Source organism: Trachemys scripta, chromosome 4, assembly GCF_013100865.1.
Source record: "Trachemys scripta elegans isolate TJP31775 chromosome 4, CAS_Tse_1.0, whole genome shotgun sequence".
Lineage (NCBI taxonomy): Eukaryota > Metazoa > Chordata > Testudines > Emydidae > Trachemys > Trachemys scripta.
In genome coordinates this window covers 111,617,622-111,637,836 of record NC_048301.1, presented here as the reverse complement: position 1 = coordinate 111,637,836, position 20,215 = coordinate 111,617,622, and the positions used below count along the sequence as shown (strand labels likewise).

Below are 20,215 nucleotides of genomic sequence, written 5' to 3'. Positions count from 1 at the left end.
GTCGACCATTGGAATTGTGTTGATGCAAGTTTGCAGGGCCATTAATCGCATCCTGCTCAGAACAACCGTGACTTTGGGTAACATGCATGACATTGTGGCTGGCTTTGCACAAATGGGTTTCCCTAACTGCGGAGGGGCGATAGATGGGACGCATATTCCAATTCTGGCACCAGCCCACTTAGCCTCTGAGTACGTTGATTGGAAGGGGTATTTCTATATGCTTCTCCAGGTGCTTGTGGATCACCGTGGGCATTTCATTGACATTAACGCAGGCTGGCCCAGAAAGGTGCATGACGCACACATCTTTCGGAACACTGAAGACTTCAGTGGGGTTTGGATCAGGCCCATGGAGGGAAGCAGAGAGATGGCAGTAAATAAACTCACTTCACATACCTCTCTCCTTTACTCCCATTATATATGGAGTATTGGTCATCAGTACCATGGGCTACTGCTTCAGAGGAAGTACATACCTAGCTGTCTATGGACCTGCAAATAGCTGAACAAGAGATAAAACTTCAAGGAAAGTTGCTTGAAATCACATCAAAGCTAAAACAGAGGGGCCCAGTTGGGAATCCATTTTAAACAGCTTCTTAATCCAAAAGCCGATACATCAGTCGCTGATTTAAACATCTGCCTGACAGGCAGGGCAGGCAGGGCCAATGATCTTCCAGCCTGTTGCACATAGATCATGGGAGAAAGCATGTGGTAAATACACTAACTCATGAGGCTCCCCAGGGAAGAGCAGGCTCTTGTGCCTGTTCTGAACTGGTCCTGCTCACTCTGATGAGTTAGAGGCAGGGGGAACCACCAGATGGTATAATTATTCCCCTTCTCCTGCCCCAATCAACTCACAATTTTTGGTGTTTTTCTTACAGCCCTAGCTCCAGGTGGCATGTTATTACATGGGAATCTCAACTTTCACTAAAAAAAAAAAAAGTGCTTTTAGCCTGTATAGTAATGGAGAAAGGTCTTGTTGTCAAGACCTGAGTGTATTCCAAAGGCTCAAAATAAAATGCAACTAGACGGCAAATAAAAAAAAAAACATATTTTTAAAAGCACATCATGATTTTGGGAGGCTGGACTCATGATTTCTAAAGGCTTGGGGATTGGTGATCCTGCTTCCTTTTATTCTATATTATTTTGAGAGTAAATGTCTTGTGAATATCTACATAGATGACAACTGGGTTTGGGACTTGTCCACATGACCTTCAGGAGACAGGCCTGGGAACTTAAATTCATAACTCTGCTAGAAGCTAAAAATCACAATCTCACCTACTAACCCTCTTTTGTCCTCCGACTGCAGTGGTGTTAAGTGCTCCCTTCATTTAAGTGGTTTTTTACTAGGGTTACCATACGTCCGGATTTTCCCGGACATGTCCGGCTTTTTGGGCTCCAAATCCCCGTCCGGGGGGAAATCCCGGGGGCCCGGGGTCCGGCGGTGCTGGGCGGGCCGGGGGTGCTCGGCTGGGGACCGGCAGTGCTGGGCGGGCTGACCCAGGCTGGAGACGCCGAGGGGGGGGGGGGCAGACTGGGCCGCGTCTCCTCCCCCCACACCCGCCTTACCTGCTTCAGGTTTCCCGCAAATCAAATATTCGCGGGAAGCAGGGGAGGGGGCGGAGTTGGGGCGGGGACTTTGGGGAAGGGGCGGGGTTGGGGGCAGGGCTGGGGCAGGGCCCCGTGGAGTGTCCTCCTTTTGGAGGCTTAAAATATGATAACCCTATTTTTTACAACATGTGTTAATCCCTTATGTTTAACAATCTGTCCCACCTTGTATTTAGCTTGGACACCCAGGGCTTGTCCACACTTATAGTTGCAGCAGTGCATGCAGATGCACTTCAGTGAAGATGCTCGCTCTCTATGGCCTTGGCAGTTACAGCGCTGTAAAGCCTCCCCAAAGCTGTAACTCACTCCCCGTCCACACTGGCAGGGCATTTGCACCGCTGTATCTCTCTGGGTACACCGTTGCAGGTACTCCACATCTCGGAGAGGAATAACAGCTGCAGCGGAGTGGCTAGGACTCACGGGTGTGAGTGTAAACGCTTGCAGGGCTGTACTAATCACCTTGTCAAGTGGCCAATCCTCTCCATTGTTGTGACCTGCTGCAGGAATGCGGAAGTGCCGGTTTCAAACCTCATACCGCAGAGAAAAGCAAACAGTTTGCAGCTTGCTTTGAGTGAGTGAATGAATGAGCAGGGGGACGGGAGTTCAGAACTTGCAAAATAGAGAGCTGACATGCTCCAAAAAGCACTCTCTCTCTCCCACACTCCCTGTTACAATCCACCCCACCCCCCGTTTTGAAAAGCACGTTGCAGCCACATGAATGCTGGGATAGCTGCCCATAATGCACCGCTCCCAACTGCAAATGTTGCAAGTGTCGCCACACCACTGCGCTGGCAACTGTCAGTGTGGACAGACTCCAGCGCTTTTCCCTACTCAGCTGTACGAAGACAGGTTTACCTCACAGCGCTGTACATCTACAAGTGTAGCCAAGGCCTATGTTGACTGGAGAGCGTCTCCCATGATGTAGGTACTACACCCACCTCCCTAGAGGCAATAACTAGGTCGACAGGCGAATCCTCCCATTGACCTAATGCTGTCTACAGCAGGTGTTAGGTTGGTTTAACTGGGTTGTTTGGCGTAGTGGGGGTGGATTTTTCACACCCCTGAATGACAGAGTTATACTGACTTAATTTCCTAGTGTAGAGCAGGCCTCCGAGAAGTAAGTTACCCAGACCTGAAGAAGAGCTTCTTCCACCAACAGAAGTTGGTCGAAAATTAAAGATATTACCTCACCCACCTTGTCTCTCATATGCAAGCTGCACATGTCTCTCTGTCAGTACTCTGAGAATGGGTGCCCCTTGGCTGGGCAGTAACAAATGACACTGGGTCAGAATTGAGGTGCATTATTAGTGCTGTGGGCTCAGGACTAGAGTAGCAGGAGGTGATGTAGGTCCAGATGGAGGTGCATTGGCAGACCTGGTGGGGGGCCCAGCACAAGAATAGCAAGGCATGCTGCAGATCTGGATTGAGGTGCACTGGAAAAAGGACCCCACGCTGTACCTGCCTGCATCTACACGGTTCACCTCCCATAAGCCTGCCTTCCAGGCCCTGTATATTCAGGACAAGTAGCAACTTTTAGTCTGGGTCTCCCATTTGTCTATATGGCAATCTCCCCTGAGAGGGTTTGTCCCTGGGGCCACCAGATCAGGTCTGTTTTGATGCCAGCTGAGGGGGACGTACCAGGAAGAATCTCTGCATCTTGACAGCTTCATCACAGCAGGGAACTATTCATGCCAGACTGACCCACTTGCAACGCTGCCTGGGACCAGGGAAAGCTTCTGGGTTTGCCCTATGTGTCGAGGGGCATAAAGTTTAGGATACCGAGAGGACAGTTGAGTCTAAATTTATTTCAGGCCAGATCCAAGTGCAAGCACCTACCGGAGTCCTCTGAAAAGCTATTCCCTATTAAATATGTTGCTTCAGTTCGCTGGCTGACAAGCTTTTCTCCAGCTACCTCTGCCAGTTTGTTACAATGTCATTCACTACACAGCCAGGAGGATACAGTACACTGAAGGGATAATTGAGACAATCTCTTAATTACGGGATAGATGCAACACCCCTGGTTAAAGCAGCCTCTTTGCTCCTTTAGTCATAGTCTGAGAGATACATAGCTAAGTTTGTTTGTACTGTATATGCTACTTATTATATGTCTAGTGCTTTTCATCTTCAAAGCACTCTGAAACATTTAATTAACTTATTTTCTACCCTCCTGTCATGTGGGGATACTAATTCCCACATTACACCTGGGGGAAAATGAGGCATAGAAAAGTTAAGTGACTTGCCTGATGCCAGAGAGGGAGTCATAATAATGCCAGGAATTAAAAAACAAACAAACAAACAAAAAAAACCCATTCACTGGTTCCTGGCTTCCAGTCTTGTGATCAGACTAGTAGGCCATCCCTCTTTATGGCAAGGTGTAGAATAATAATACCTAGCTCTCAGATAGTGCTTTTCCTCTGTGGATCTCAGAGTGCTTTACAAAAGACACAGAAGGGTGAAGTGACTTGCCCGAAGTCACTCCTCAGCAGAGCTGGGAATAGAACCCAGGTCAGAGCTCCAGTTAGGGAGGCTATCCATTAGGCCGCACCACTGCTAGAATAATCTCCTTTATCTTGTGCATGTGAGGAAGTTAGGTTTCAGAGTAGCAGCCGTGTTAGTCTATATCCGCAAAAAGAAGAACAGGAGTACTTGTGGCACCTTAGAGACTAACAAGTTTATTAGAGCATAAGCTTTCGTGGACTCCACGAAAGCTTATGCTCTAATAAACTTGTTAGTCTCTAAGGTGCCACAAGTACTCCTGTTCTTTTTGTGAGGAAGTTAGTTACATACTCCAGTAAGTGAGCTGCATATAACACAGGGAGCAAAAAGAGCAGGCGGTAGGTAGCAGAGATGGGAGAATAGTATTTATGAACATGTGTTTAATTAAGAGCTTCAAATTCACTCCTGTGGTATTTGTGGCCCATCAAACATATGTACAAGCTAAATTCTGTTTACAAGAAAGTTCACAAAAAGAGAAAGTGTTGCAAATACCCTATGCATGGAACTTTAAATTCCTCTCAGCACCGCTGCTTTTTTACACTGGGGTAATTCCACAGGCTTCAAGGGTGCTGTTCTTGAGAGGAGATTCAGGCCCTGTGTGTTTACAGGTTTATCTAAATCAATTAAAAAAAAAATCTATGTAGTTAAACTAGTCATCAATCATTATCATCATCATGTTCCTATTATGCCTCTGGCACAGTGACGAAGCTCCTCCACTCCTGTCTGTTTCTGGCAAGTCTTTCAATGGTTCCCTAGCTGTGCCCCAGTTTTTTCAGCTCAGCTTCTACAGCTCTTCTTCAGGTATCTATTGCTACTCTGGTGATGGAATCAGTTTCCATCCGAAGCACATGACCGATCCATCTCCAGCGCCTCCTGGCAATGATGGTGCTCAGATTCTCTTGGCTGCACTGTATCAATAGATCTTGGTTTGAGATTGTTCTGGGCCAAAAGATACAGAGAATTTTTCTGAGGCAGGTTGTATGGAATGAAGACAGTTTGGACATGTCATACTTTCTCATTCCCCAGCATTCTGCACTATAAAGTAGTGTTGAAAGTACCCAGCTCTGATAAATCTTTAAGTTTGGTTTTGGTGTTGTATTTTGATGATTTCCAGACTGTATTTAAGCTTCTGAAGGTGTTCCTGGCTTTATTGATTTTGTTCCGGATGTCCTGGCTTGTGCCACCGAACTGGCTGATGGTGCTGCCCTCCTCTTCATCAACGTCTGCAAGTGCTTGCAACCTGTTCTTTAACTGCAGAATGAAGGCTTTCTGTATTTCAAGGGACTTTAGCTTGTCAATATCATAACATCTATGTCCCTTGTTTGGTGGACCCACACTTCTCAGTTTTAGCTTGATGGAGGCTGTCACAAGGTAGTGGTCGCTGCCAACACCTGCACCTCTTTCCCTTCAGCTGGAGAGAATTTTAGAAGGAAAAACCCCTTAGAAGTACTGTATGCCGTGTTGTTGTAGTAGCTATGTTGGTCCCAGAATATTAGAGGTAAAAGATGGGTGAGGTCACATATCAAACTCATCCAATTCATCCTCACCTATAACAATGTTATTTTGTTCAACCTTGGGAACAGCCATGGGTACTAGGATGGCTTCCCAATATGCCAACAGATCTTTAAGGGGGCATTGCAAGGCTTCAGTCCCCTTGCGGATCCCACCCTTTGTCACATAAACAGGACCAGGCTCTTTCCTTCAGGAAAAAATACGCACAGCTCATAGGCATCAAAACACCTAGGAAGACAATCTCCTAGTGTAGAGATTTATTTTATGTGTAATTTTGTGCCGGAGGAAGCCTTGTTAAAAAAGGAGAGAGAAACACTCCTTTTCTTTGCCTCTTAATCAGGCAAATTGGAAAGGGCCCTGGCAGACAACTGCAAATAATGAGTCAATTTACCAGAGCAATCACAGGGTGTCAGATCCACCTAATTAGCTGCCTTACTGACAGACTGGTGGTGACAGTTGTAACAGCACCTTGACTTTCTTCACACCATCTCAAATGGCCCCAATCTTAGCCAGCCAGTTGCTCCTGTCTATAAAGTGTGCTTCAAGATTTGACCATGGTGTAGTTTTCCCCACTGCCACCCCCACCTCTGTAAAGCACCTTGAGATTTTGCTGATGAAAAGCACCACATAAGAGCTAGCCATAGGGAGGGGATGGTCCCAGCCTCAGAAGGTGGAATAGGGTGCAGCAGGCAACGCTGTTTTGAACACAGGGCTTGCTTCCCTCCTGGCACCTACTTAGACTGAAAACATCCAATGGTAAGGGAGAATGACTGCCTTGCTAGCTGCAGTTGCTGCAATGAATACAAGCACCAGGGGGGAGGAGGGGAGAGAGAGCCCTAAAACCATGGGTGAAAACTCTAGGCTCTCCTGGACACTCAGGCTAGGTAGCATCTTGAGTGGCCATTCTGTATAGCTTGTATTAGCCTGTTTAGATTGAGGAACCCCAAATTTTGGTATCTACCTGTGTTTGAAAACTCCATGAACCCAAGGCAAGCAGGAATCTTTCCTGAGGAACGTCAGAAGCATCTGCATTTCATTTAAAAAAAAAAAAAAAGAAGTCTCTAGCCTTTCTGGTTGCCAAGCTCACCTTCCAAATGGCTATTGCCACAACATATCAGCAATATCAAACAAGGGCAACAAATCATTCCTCAGACATGGTTACCTTTAGAATTATAGTCCTAATGACTACACACCTCTTTAGGTAATGTGCATTAACTGGGACTTCTCCAGTCCACTAGCTCCTCATTAGCACTTAATCATCTTGTGACAAATCATTCCACCTTAATCACCAATGCTACAAACTGACAACTGTCAGCTCCTCCAATCAATAGCATACATCAGCATTAAACCTTATTGGAGTGAATTTACTATTAGCCCCAGTCTTCTTACAGTAATTATTTGCTAGAGATATTTACACCAGGAGCAAACAACACAGGGAACATTATAAAACATAATCCTACCCTAATTAAATCAAACTTTCTTCATGAGAGACAGTGGGTGTTTATTCCATAAAAAAACAGAAAAGACAAATTATTTAGTGATTCTCTGGGATGGTCTTTCTTCACTAATGCTAGCTTCCCCAGTTAAAAAAGAACAGAACAGCCAAATACAAAGCTGAAATTCCTGCTTACTGCCTGGAATGGATTTGTAGCTCATTATTAAATTATTTTACAATTTCCATAGCTTGAAATCTAGCAGATTTTACCAGTTTGACCCACCAGGAAGACAAAGTAGATCATAATTGGATAAAGTGGTCAGGGTCTGTCTTGATTTGGACGTGAACAGTATTGCCAACCTCAAACATTAAACACACTAAATCAGGCCAACAATCATGGAATTTAAAAAAAACCACACATGTTGGGCTCAGTTCATTAACCATCTGGTTTCTGAGCCTTCAGGGCCCACTTGAATCACATTCTGAAGCTCTTCTCTCGAACCAGGAGGACTATTAAGTTAATATCCGCTTTTATTAAAAAAACAAAAAAAAGTCTCACATAATCACAAAACCTCAGCTCTTGGGTTCCTAAGAAATGTATCAAATATCATGAGACTTGTAATAAAAATTGTGAGCATTGGCAACACTGTGTAAAGCACTTTTCTTCTGCTAAAAAAAGAAGCTATTCAAAACAGGTGATAAATAGCCATTTAGAAGCAATGATAAGGGATAAGAGGGCTCAAGGAATTAGACCTGGACTTCTATTTCTTGATCATTAGTTCAAATCCAGTCCAATGGTAACCAAAAGTTGTTTTCCTAAGATGGCTGCTCAATGAGCTATTGTGAAGTAAATTTGAGGACTCAATTCACTTGACAGATGTCCCCTCACAAAAAATCACCACAAATGGCCTACTTCTCAACAGTATCCTCACATAGTCTGTTCAATTCCTGGCCTATCCCACCATTGGTGTGACAAGTTTTCTTATAGCTCTTTCCCAGACCCCCAAACCTTCCATGTCATCAGGACTCTTTGACTTCCTGGATCCCAATAGGAACAACCAAATTTGTAGGCTGAAACATGGGCTGCTGGAATCCCATGTATTCTGTGACAGCAGAATTTGTAGTAGAATCCAACCTTTGTTCCAGAACCTCAGCTCTCTTCCTTCCTTTCCTAGCTCTTATGCTTGCAAAAAACACCTTGAAAACGTGAACCAAGTGTGAAATGTGGAAATGTGGACCAAGTATAAATGAATGCTGTGATGTCTGCTTGTATCTGAAGGCAATCTGAACAAAATAGCACTAAATGGGGCTGAACTGGCCAATCAATCCCAGTGGATTGTTAATTCTGAACCTAAAAATAATTTGTCAACATTGTTAACTATTTCACTGCTGATTATTTTAGCAGAAACACCCAGCGAATGTTCTCCTCCTACAATTCCAAACTGCCTACCTACACTTCCAAATGCTCCCTGCTCAACTGCCACAACTTGACACTTACTCCTGACAATTTATTTGTAGAAATTGTGTTACCCATGCTTACTTTCTGGTATATCAAAAGCTGAGGCCCATATAAAACTGAATATACTATTAGAATAAATACAAGGCAACTGTACTGATATTCAATTTCATTCATTATTTATTATTTGTATTGCAGTAGTGCCTAGCAGCCTCAATCATACACCATGGTGCTAATCACTGTACAAACACTGAACAGAAAGACAGTCCCCACCCTGAAGAATTTGCAATGTAAGTACGGAGCAAAAGACAACAGGTGGATACAGACAGATGGAGTGGTAACAGGGAAACAATGAGACAGCATCAGTCAGAATGATAGGCAATAGTCTCAGTACACCAGCTGCCTAACCTTTAAAACCATTAAAGAGCTATATTTTATATGTAAATTAAACTACTGCATATTTCCAGTCTGGTGCATGAGTGTGTCACAGAATGAAGGAATCCTCCATAGTGTACCTGAGAACTTGCTTATAGAGTACAAGTTTGCCTCCAAGTTTAGTGCTGCTTCGGGTGGATATTATCAGCTACAATGGAACAGGGATCTTCTGTGATCCTTAACTGACCAAGAGAGGAAGCATGGTCTTGTGGTTAAGGCACTGAACTAGCAATCAGGAGACCTTGGACTCCTTGTGTGACATTGGAGAAATCTTGTGCCTCAATTCCACATTCGTAGAATGTGGAATAGTAATACTCCCTCTGTTTTGTCTATTTACAAGTTCTTTGAGGGCAAGGACAGTCTCTGACTAAGTGTACGTACAGCACCTAGCACGATGGGAGCTGGGTCTCAAGGTGCTACTGCAATATAAGTAATAAGCTGCAAACAGAAAGATCTTTGCATTGTGACAGTGTCATCACATAGTGATGCAATGTGTCATGATACTGCATTATGATGTCACATAATACATTCAGGACTGTATCCGTCCTCTTTCACAAGCCAGACCTGCAGAACAAATTGGGGCTCTTCTGGGATGGAAGGCAGCCTTAAGAGAGGATTTAGAACCCCAAGAGCCTTGCATGATGATGCTGTTAATTTGCTTGCTCATATTTTCACAAATGCCGCTCTATGAATTTTTGCCTTTGCACAACACCTTGCAATTCTCGCTGAAGGCTGATTGGACTCACCCTCTGTTTCTGCACTCTGCATCCCAGATTGCTCAAACAGCCCCTTCTTTACAATGCACTCTTCACAATCACAGCAGCTTCCCTAGATTTAACTGAGCCCTTCCTTTCTCACCCCTCCTCCAGACTGCAGAGGAACAGAACATAAGACAGGTTTTTCTCTGTTTGTGCTAAAGCAAAGGGATCATTTTCAAGAGAAGCTCTCTCAGCAAGACAGGTTTCTTTCATTTAAACCCAAATCCACCTTCTCTGAAGCATAATATATCCAGCAGAACTGCAAGTCCTGGAGGTCCTGATGGATTTTGATCAATCAAGCAAACCAAAAACAACCTGACGTCATTTGCTAGTCCTAATTTTTCGTCTTTCCAAAAAAAAAAAAAAAACCCAAAGCCCCTAAAGTAGCTATGTATTTTTTAAGCCTTTTTCAGTGGCCACTTCTTCAGCTATCCCTCTGTCCCACAGTCAAACCTGCAGTAAACGTTATTTCTAGTAAGTGTACACACCAGATCCTCTGCTGGTGTGGCTGCACTGAAGACAGTGAGGCTGTGGTGACTTAGACCAATTTACGCCTGCTGAGGATCTGGCCCCGAGTCCTCTCTTACTCAATCATTTTAAAGTTTTGACTACAATTCTGCCTGACTGGTTGTTGCACACCAGTCTGAGGTGATGGATTTTTTTTTTTTTTTAACGGCCTCTTGCAACAGGTTCCTCTGTATATGTACAGATTTGGGATGGCCTGAGAGCACTCTCCTGGTAATAGAAGACAGATGGGTGATGTGACAAGCAAGTTAACACAAATAGGGACCCTCCACAATGCACACATCACACCGAAATAGACACAAAGCTAACTGCAACTCAAACATTTGAGCAGAAAGGAAGAGGACCACTGGGAATTAACACAAGCAGGTACCTGGAGAAGGGCTGGTGACCCACTTGATGGTTCTTGGTGCGTGCCGCCTGCCTTTCTTCAGCGCCTGCGGCACTTCTCTGGGGCCCAGGAAAGCATGGCTGGCCTGCTTCTCGTTGCCACGGCCACCTAGGCTTTCAAAAAAGGAGCTGGTGACCAATCAGACCTCGGGCTGGAGCACACTCAGCCGTGGGTCATGTGATGCCAGCATTTGTGTGAGTGAAAAGGATGACAGTGTCCAGAGGACCAGGGGGAGCTGCCTTTGAATGGGCAATTCCATCTCCCTCCCCTTCGCCCCCTCATTACTGGAAAAGCCATTCTATTGAGCTACAGCCCTGAGGGAGGGAGAAAAGAAAGCCCCCTGCTAGAGAGAATAGAAGGGGCTGAGCCAGTGCACTGAAGCCTGCCCCATGCCTACCAAAATTGGATTCAAAAGCTTGAGCCTTTCTACTCATCCTCCCTCTTCACATCCCTACTTCATTTCACCCCAAGCTCCAACAGCTGCTTCCCTGGAGACCGAATGACTCAGCCAGCCTGACTACGAAAGAAGAGAGCTTTCTCGGACCAGGCCCTGCTGGAGAGTTCTTTTGGGAACTGATGTGATCCGGACTGTTCTCGCCATCCCAAGGACCATCCCTCCACCTGCAGCTCCTCTGGGTCCTGTATCTGCCCCACAGCTACAAATGCAGATACATGCACTCAGCAGTACTGCATTCTGGGTCTGGTGCAGAGCTGTGCCTCTCCCGCTTGGGACACAGGAGCAGCGGCAGCATGTGTGTGTTCTGACATGATACTTGTAGCCACACCGTTGTCCTACTGTTCGGCTCATACACCCCATAATATGCTTTCTGAACAACTCAGAGCAGTGATACCAAATCCCTCCTGAGGCAGGTGATGTTGAGAGCACAATTCTGCTACAGACCCCTTAATGCCATTCTGTTCCCATTCAAATGCATGGGGTGTTCACCATAGGGCACACTGGAAATTAAAGAAAACACTCTCCCCTTCTGCTAGTGGGCTAGTGGTGGTGGGGCTTAGCTCTCTGTTATTCTATAGGGGAAGTTTGAGCCTTCCATAGCTGGTGACTGTAATAGGCTGGCAGTGTTTACCTGAAATACTCCGCCCAGTTAGCTGGTATTGATCCCAGGGTTAAATAGGTTCTGCTGGCTCACTAATGCATGGGACTTAGTTACCACCCCAATTAGAAGGGAGGTGAAGGTAGCTCTCTCTCAGGAAGAGAGGATCTAGGGTGTGAGCTCAGCAGTCTGGAGGGAGGATCCATAGAAATAGCCAAGCCTGGGGAGAAGATTTGAGATGACTTATGTTATTTTATTGTTTTCTTCATTAATAAATCCAAACCTTGGAGAAGGAAGGAGATTAGCCTCTATGTACAACACAGAACGGTAAATGTGCCTGATTCTCCACTCCATTACCTTAGCTACTGTATCCTAGTGTAATTCCACTGATTCACTAGGGTATATTGGAGAAGTGAGGCATACCAACAACACAGTATGTTACTGACAAGATCTGCTGCTCACTGCCTCCTCATGGTTAGTTACAGAATGCAGGAAAACAAAGAGCTCTGTGTCTGCTATTAGAACAATTAACAAAACGATGAGGGTGAATCATCCAGTCCAGCAAGAGAAATGGACAAATGAGTTTTACTGGCTGTTCAGAAACAGGCCTTTTCCTGCTGGTCCTGTTTTACTACCTGTACAGAACCCGATGTCCATACCCCTGCCCTGGCCTCTGGGCTCAGCATGTGGCCCTGTAAGATATATAGGGCCAAACTAGCTCCTGCTGTGGCGGTTTTGTACCAATTCACCCAGCGTACAGGAATCTACACCACCTCCTTCCATATCCCATGGTGTAGGGAAATAGCAGGGGGAAAGGGAGCATGGCCAGAATGGCAATTCCTGGCTTTCAGAACTGCCCCTTGGGACCACAGGCAGTCAGATGTAACATAGCACATCACTGAGACCACTCTAAGTTGTGCCTCAGAAGTAACTTTAGGCTCAACAGCTTGAGGATTAGGTGGGTGTAAGCATGGCCTACCACCTCCTTTGTGGCTCCCAGTCAGTCAGTCCTGAGTATCCACCCTATATATTTTATAAGATGTTTTGTTGTCTGTCCCAAACATGACTATGGCAGTAGCCAGTGGCACCCAGGTAACACAATGCTTATAGTCTGATCATTCCCAGATAGTCCTATTCATAAAAACAAGAGCCAAATTTTTCCCATAGCATAACTATGGACGTTAGGGTCTACTAAAACCAACAGGGATGGTTTTGTTACAGTGGTAAGAATTCATGCTCCTGTTCTTTTTAATCACACTGTTTAACTTGAGTGGGTGTGGAGCTGTGGTACGGCAACAAGCACCCTGCAATGTCAGGCCCAGCCTTCGTTTCCCTTGTTTGTCCACCGGTGAAAGGAACATTCTCTAACTGACCGATACAAAGCCCTCCTCTGGGTATAGTGTGTTCATATACACTAGTGCACTAGTTCCCCAAAAGCCTTGTAATAAAACTACTCTCTAATTCCCACAGTAAATATACAGAGAGAGAGGGTTTTTCCATTCCCATCTCCAGGGACCTCACCTCCAAGTCACGCACCTGAGAGTCAACAGCAGCACTCTCCCTCTCCCTCCACCCCCGAGGACACCAATTTCCAGACCTCCCTGCCTGAGAGGCTTCCCACAGCCCTTCACCCAGAGGGCTTTCCCCTTCCTACAGTGTTCCACTCCCCCAGGTATCCCTACCTGCAAGCCCTACATCTGCTCAGCAGGGTCCATCATCCCACACCAACCCTCTTGCTTCCTGGCACAGCAACCCTGAGGAGCTGGATCTTTCCCTTTTTCCTAGGGGTCACGGCCCAAACTCTCCTGTAATGCATCAAGGGCTCCTCAGCTCACTCTGCTCTGGCCAGTGCTTATCAACCATCTTCCTCTGAGCTCATCACCAGCAGCTCACATTTACGGTCCTCCTTCAGGTCTTCTGCAGCCCTTTCCCTCTGACAACTCTCTCTGCTGCATCTTCTGTCTCTCCTCTGGTCTCAGGCAGCTCACCTGCCCTACTTCTCTCAGGCTCTGACTCACCCAGTCTCCAATTTATATAGCCCAGGGCCTTCTCTTGAGCCCAGCTGGGAGGCAGTGACTAGTAGTCACAGGTGTATTGGACCCCGCTCCTTCTTAAAGGGGCCAGTCAACCTGTCACAGGAATATAACCACTGTAGCATCAAAGGAGAATGGTAATAATGCCAGCAGCCCCATTAATGACCCCACAGGTGGGATGATAGCAGACCAGAGTGATAAAACAAGGACATGTCTGAGGAACTTCCTATGGGCAGCTGAGAAAGAAACAAGGGAACTGCCTTTTCATCAGAGTGAAGCCAGTCAGAAATTAAAAAACAGCAGCAGTGTTATTAATACTATTATAGATAGAGCTCTATAAACACCACCTCCCAGGTTATAATTATATGGTTACATAAAATGGCTAAGCAGTCAGAGACGCAGCAGGCTGGGCATTATTGCATAGTACACCACACCACAATGAGTTGCATCATTAGGCGTGAATGATGAAAGATAAATCACCACCAGCCATCAATGAGGAGTGTTGGTTATTAGACCACAACTTACACCTGGGAATGTTTTATCATTCCAACTACTAAATGGCCACACTAATGAAGAAAATAAAACGTCTAGTGTTTCAAACACTATAGAAACAATACCTGTACGCGCTAAGCCACTGTTCCACTATGTTGGGCCAACAGCAGGATTGGAATGGGAACCTTCAGCGCTAAAGCATGAGCCTTTACTGTTTCAGCTAAAGCAATAGTAGCATGACTCATAAACCTCTTTAAACCAGAAGTAATAGTTGCAGACTCATAAACCTCTTATGTGGAGCAGCCCCTAGAGGGAGACAAATATCCACATGCTCCTTGCGGGTTACACTGTCACCAAGGGGGTCTCTAGAGCAGCATGTTGAGCTTAGTTCCAAGCTGTCAGTGCAGCAGGTCCCAGGGATGTGGCTAATGTGACATATTTGACAATGGGGAGGGAGAGTCTGGCTTCGCTCTGGAGCAGCGTCCTGTGGATGAGTCAGGGGTGGAGCTGATGGGCTCCAGAAGGAGTTCCATTCAGCTAGAAGGATGGGGCAGTCAGACAAGACACGCCTTGTTGCAGGGGATTAGATAGATCAAATGGACACGGGGATCCTAGAGGACACCTCCTCCTTCCCAACAATTACAATATTACTATACAAAAGGCCAAAGGATAATAATGAAACATTAGACAGGTTTAATGGGGGGGAATTAACCCATTTAACAATCCATGTCTGAAAGTAAGTAATGTTTTTCCAGGCTCTGCTGGTTTGTTTCATGACTAGCATTGCTGCTCCGGCTCCATAGCTCCTTGGGACTGGCACAGGAAAGCCAATTATTAGTATGGTGTGCTAATGTCCCATCAACATGATGGTGCAGCTTCGCAATGCTTTCATGCACTGACTCAGTGCTGCGATGTGAAGATTCAACATCAAGATGCAGCATCACAATGTGATTTTCATTAAGGGGTCAACCCCTCTGGGAGCCCCCGAAAATGCGATATGAAACTGCTATTAGGGCTTGTCTACACTAGTGAGCTTACAGTGGCACAAGTGTATCGATGCAGCTGTGCTGCTGTAAGATCACTCATGTAGCCGCACTATGCCGAAGGGAGACATAATAGATGGGAGCTCTCCTGTTGACATAATAAAACCACCTCCCAAAGTGCTGGTAGCTATGTCAGTGAGAGAAACTCCTGCTGATGTAACGCTGTCCACACTGCGCTTCTGTCGGTATAATTTATGTCGCTTAGGGAGATGTGTTTTCAAAGTCTTGAGCGACATAAGTTATACCGACAAAAGTGATAGTATACATAAGCCCTTAGAGATAGAGACAGGCTGACAGAAATAAAACCCAACCCTAAGTAGAGTGCCTTCTCCATCTCCAGATCTGGAAGAGGGCCCAGGAAGTATTGATTTAATTCTTAATTGAATGCATGTTTATGTGAAGTAATTCAGAATTATTCCATCAATGCAAACTTCTCTAATAATATTATCCACACAACCCAAGAGCTTCGTCAGCCTTTCATAAAAGATCCATTATTCTGAGCCAATTTATTACAAACAATGATAGAATCATCAGATCCCAAACTGCTACACTATGAAGCTAACACCGAGGTTGTTTTTCTGAACAACAGAACTAACTACATGGGAGCAGATAAAGGGACAAACTCACAGAGACTAAGAGACTTGCCCAAGAAAATCTGTAGCGGAGGAGGGAATTGAACTCCGATCTCCCTAAACACCAGACTAGTAGCCTAGGCACTAGACCATCTTTTCTCAAAAACACAGGGGTTTGACCCTCTACTGGTATAAATCGTTATGGTCACTGGTCCTTGAATTAATCTCATAGCCACCTACAAACTGGCTAAGGAAAGTTGAAGAAAGTTCCCCCTTGGTGTTCGTCAGTGTCAATCTTTGATTAGCCAGCAACATAATGTAGTGTCTCTCCCTCAGGCTCTGAGCACGCTGCTGTGGTAGCTTTACCTGCACATGGTAACCTGGAGAGGCAGAACTAGAAATCTTATTTGGGTGTCCAGGGTAATGCAGAGCACTATTACCAGGCCAACCTTTCAGTGAGCTATGGGCATGTCTTCTAAGCAGGACCCTCTGTTAGCCTGAAATGCAGTATGCTTTCTCCTACCTATATGGCACATGTAGCATGTCTAGTGAAGAGAAAGACAGAGACACAAGGAGACAGGAGGCAGTAGGGGGCGGGTGGGCAGAGGATCTATCTATACTATAAAAGAGGGTCATTTGTAAAAGTACTTGCAGCTAACAATTTTTTCCCCCCAGTCTGGGTGAGGCAAAAGGTCCTCTCTGTGGCCCTCTCTGCTTTGTCCTATCTAGGCTGACAGGACAATGGGAAGGTAGAAGCTAGGAGTGGAAATAAGTTGCTGGTGAGCAAAAAACAGAATGAAGAAAACCAGTCTATTGTCAGCTGGCGATGCACCCAGTACTTCCTGGAGTGTGAATCTGACCTGCCACCCTGGGTTGCAAGCACTGGGAACCACCTACTTAGCACCAAAGGATGTGGCTGTCATCCTGGCAGCAAAGGGGGCATCCATGCAGAAAACAACCTAGGTGGGACTGTGACTGACTGGCTTGTTTTTGGAAAATAATTGGAGTCCAGGCCAGCAGCAACCTTGAGATGTGCGGCTTCCATTAAATGGAACTCAATAAATAATGAAAGGACTAAAGGTGTGTGAGAAGAATTCCTCCTCCCATCCTCCCCAGCCGTTCTTGGTAATATTTATCTCCTCCAGTTTCCTTGTGGCAAGTCATGACCAAAAAGAAGCTCCCTACAATCCACATTTATACCATATGCAAACGGACACCCAGGAAAGTGTAGGGCTGAGAGAAAGGTTTTGCAGTCATTGCTAAATGTGATCTATGGAGGGATGATGTGCGGGTCAGAACATATGACTCCCACCTATACAGACACTCCATACACATCCTTCCCCCTTCCATGAAGCCAGTCTGGGTTTGAACATGTGCCAGTCCTAGTTAAATCAAAAACAGCTCTCTCACACACACCCCACCAACCAGCCACCCACACTCAAATTGACCCTTCCTCCATATATTTTTTTTTGCTCATCACTCTCCTCTCCAGACTAGGCCTTCCATAATAGCTCTCTCCCCGCCGCCACCACCTGCCTCTATAGTAGGGTCTCTTTCCCAGGGATTTTTTCCCCAGTGTAAATAAAACTGAACAGTGGGAAAGTGCTCAGTGCAAACACATACATATATATCTCCAGTTTCAGGTAAGATGCAAACACTGCTGTGAATCACAGCCTTAGCCATAGCAACACATATCAGTGCTACAGAGATAAAGGCTTTGAGATCACAAAGTAGCTGGAAAGGCACAAAAAGGAGGAGGATACGGGCTAATCAAGGCCTAGGGAGTGGCTGGCTGGTTGCAGGAGGCAATGGAGCAGAAAGATGAAAAGCCAGGCATAGTAAGAAATGGATCATGTGTCTCTGGATTTGAACATTGGCATGTCTGACTCTTTCTCCCTATGTTTCACACTCTGGCTGTTCAGTGAGACAAGGGCTCGTGTTCCGACTTACACTGTTACCACCAGACCCTTCTGAATATAAACATGCTGCCTTGGCCAACACACAGAATAAAGCATGTTTATCATTCCACGATGTCCGAATAAAGACCTGCCACAAACAAAGAGCCAGTTTGTCTAAAAATAATGGTGCTGCGTCAGTGTGTGGGCTGTGAAACAAAACGATATGAAGTGTTTGTCTCAGCTGCTTTATCCCTCTATTTGTAAGGCAGGCTGGGTGATTAGAGCACCAGGAACCAATGGTCATTCATCCAGTGGCTGGATTTCCACATTCCTTCCAAGTGAGACTGTATTCCATTAACAGGCACTCTGAGCCTGGGGGTGGCAAGACAGATACCACTGGTGCCACATCACCACCGATTGTGCAGCACACAGAGTACAGACAGCTTGGGCCATAGCCTCAGCTGGCGTGAGTCAGCCTAGCTCCACTGACTTCTATGGCGCTACACTGATTTACACCAACAGAGGATCTGGCCCATCATTTATCACTGTACATTTAGCCCTGAGGTGGTGCTGAAGGGACAGCCCTGCGTACTGAAATAATCCTTGCTTTATTCAGAGAAGAGATATGGCATGTTACAGCAGTTCCATGAGGCCGTAACTGAGATCAGAACCCCATCCCACCAGGTGCTATCCATACACACAGTAAGAGTCAGTCCCTGCCAGGACTCCAGGGAGCTGGGCTCTAGTCTCAGCTCGGCCACTGGCCTACTGAGTGCCCTTGGGTAAGTCCCATCCCCGCTCTATGCCTCAGTTTCCCTATCTGTAAAATGAGGATAAAGCTACTGGCCTCCTTTGTAAAACATTTTTAGATCTATGAATGACAAGTGCTATATAAGAGCTGGGTATTTATTATCATACATATTATTATTTTACAGATAGGGAACGAAGGCACAGTGAGACTTGCCTGAATGCAGGGCCAGGATTGGAACCCAGACCTCTCTATAGTTTTGCATTTGACTAAAATAATTAATTTTTTTCTTGCCGTAAAAAGGTTCAATTCCAGGCTTTTAAGGATGACCTGGATGTCTAGCACTTAATCCATAATGCACCCCAGGAAACTGAGGATTGGTTTCTGGTCTTGATCGTTTGCTCTCTCATCCAGCCTGGGGCATGGATCCCAACACAGGACAAAACAGAGGGACAGACTTTAATTGCTCAAAGCCAAGATTTTCAAAAGTGACTAGCGATTCTGGGTGCCTCCGTTCTTGGGTGCTCAACTTGAGATACCTAAAAGGGGCCAAATTTTCAGAAACTGCATAGCATTTGTCTTCTGAAAATCAGACCTCTTTAAGGTGCCTCACACTGGACACCCAAAAATCAGTAGGCACCACTGGAAATCTTGGGCCAAACCTGACCCCTCTTCCAGATCACATTGTCTGGTGCAGAAGGGGTTTCTGGCTAGTACTCATAAGCTCGGAGTGGCTGCAAGATGGGGCATACAAGACTGGAAAAACAGAGAGAGGTTGAGGAATTCTTAGGGTTCCTGTAAGAAATCAGATCACCCCAAGTCCTCTACAGGGAAAAAATAGAGTCTCAGCTTTCTTAACCTCTTCCCAAAATCTCTCCAGGAGCATTGTGACCCTTTTGGCTCTTGCAGAGAACTAAAATCTCTGGGCAATGTTCTCTTGAAAAATGATGTGGGGTTTTTTAAACCAGTTTGAACTTTGTGATGCTGCACATCCCACAAATAGAAAAGGAGATTACAATAAACCACCCACCGTGTACAAAGAGAATGAGATTAGAGATGGTGATACAGGTTCAGAAGCCTTCTCTGGGCAATTTACAAAAAGGAGCCAGACAAAACAAGATCAAACCTAAGCATGATTATATGGAGAGAAGGGAGGGAACTTGAAAGACCCAGTTTGGAGAAATGCAAATGGGAGCTGTATGCATGTGATGAGGAGGGCACAGGCAGGTACCTAGGTTGGGAGGCAGAGATGAAAGGGTGTTGAAGGGTTAAAGGGCTATATTGAGCACACAGAGGAGACTAAATAGATTGGAGGGTAAAAATCCAATAAGGAGATCTAACAGTAGGAATCCAGGCCCTGAAACAAGGAGGACGATAGTGTTAGCAGCCAAGGAAAGGATTAGAGTGTAGAGGTAAGAGCAGATTTACAGCTGGGTAAGAGGAAGTTGCCAAGATTTGAATGAAAAAGAAATAAAAGAGGAATTTTACCTGGAGAGGAGTTCAAACTAAAATGTCAGCTTTGGCAAGGTTCAAAATCCAAATGTCGCAGCTGGCCCCTAGCTCTTTAGTAGCCCAAATAGCTTCAAACTTCAGGGAAGTTTGAAACTAGATCCAAACTTTCCAGCATGGGTCCCCCCGTCTAGTAAAGTCAAAAGGAATAAACCAGGAAAGAATGTATGATTATGTTGGGCTTTTCCCCGCTATCTTTCAAATATCCACCCATGGTAAAATAAAAACTGAAGAGGAAAGGACCTGTTATGTCATCTA

The 20,215-nt window shown here is 45.5% G+C and overlaps 1 protein-coding gene across 4 annotated transcripts in view; it reads right to left on the bottom strand.

The window, feature by feature from the left end:
• Positions 1–20,215, bottom strand: part of RASSF7 (Ras association domain family member 7) — a 126,348-nt gene that overhangs the window by 102,040 nt on the left and 4,093 nt on the right. For 3 of the 4 annotated variants that reach the window (XM_034770388.1, XM_034770390.1, XM_034770391.1), the window contains exon 3: positions 10,590–10,715. The exons of the other annotated variant lie outside the window; for it this stretch is intronic. In XM_034770388.1, coding sequence (XP_034626279.1) covers positions 10,590–10,715 — 126 coding nt within the window. The remainder of the gene's footprint in view (positions 1–10,589; positions 10,716–20,215) is intronic. 4 annotated transcript variants of the gene reach the window in all.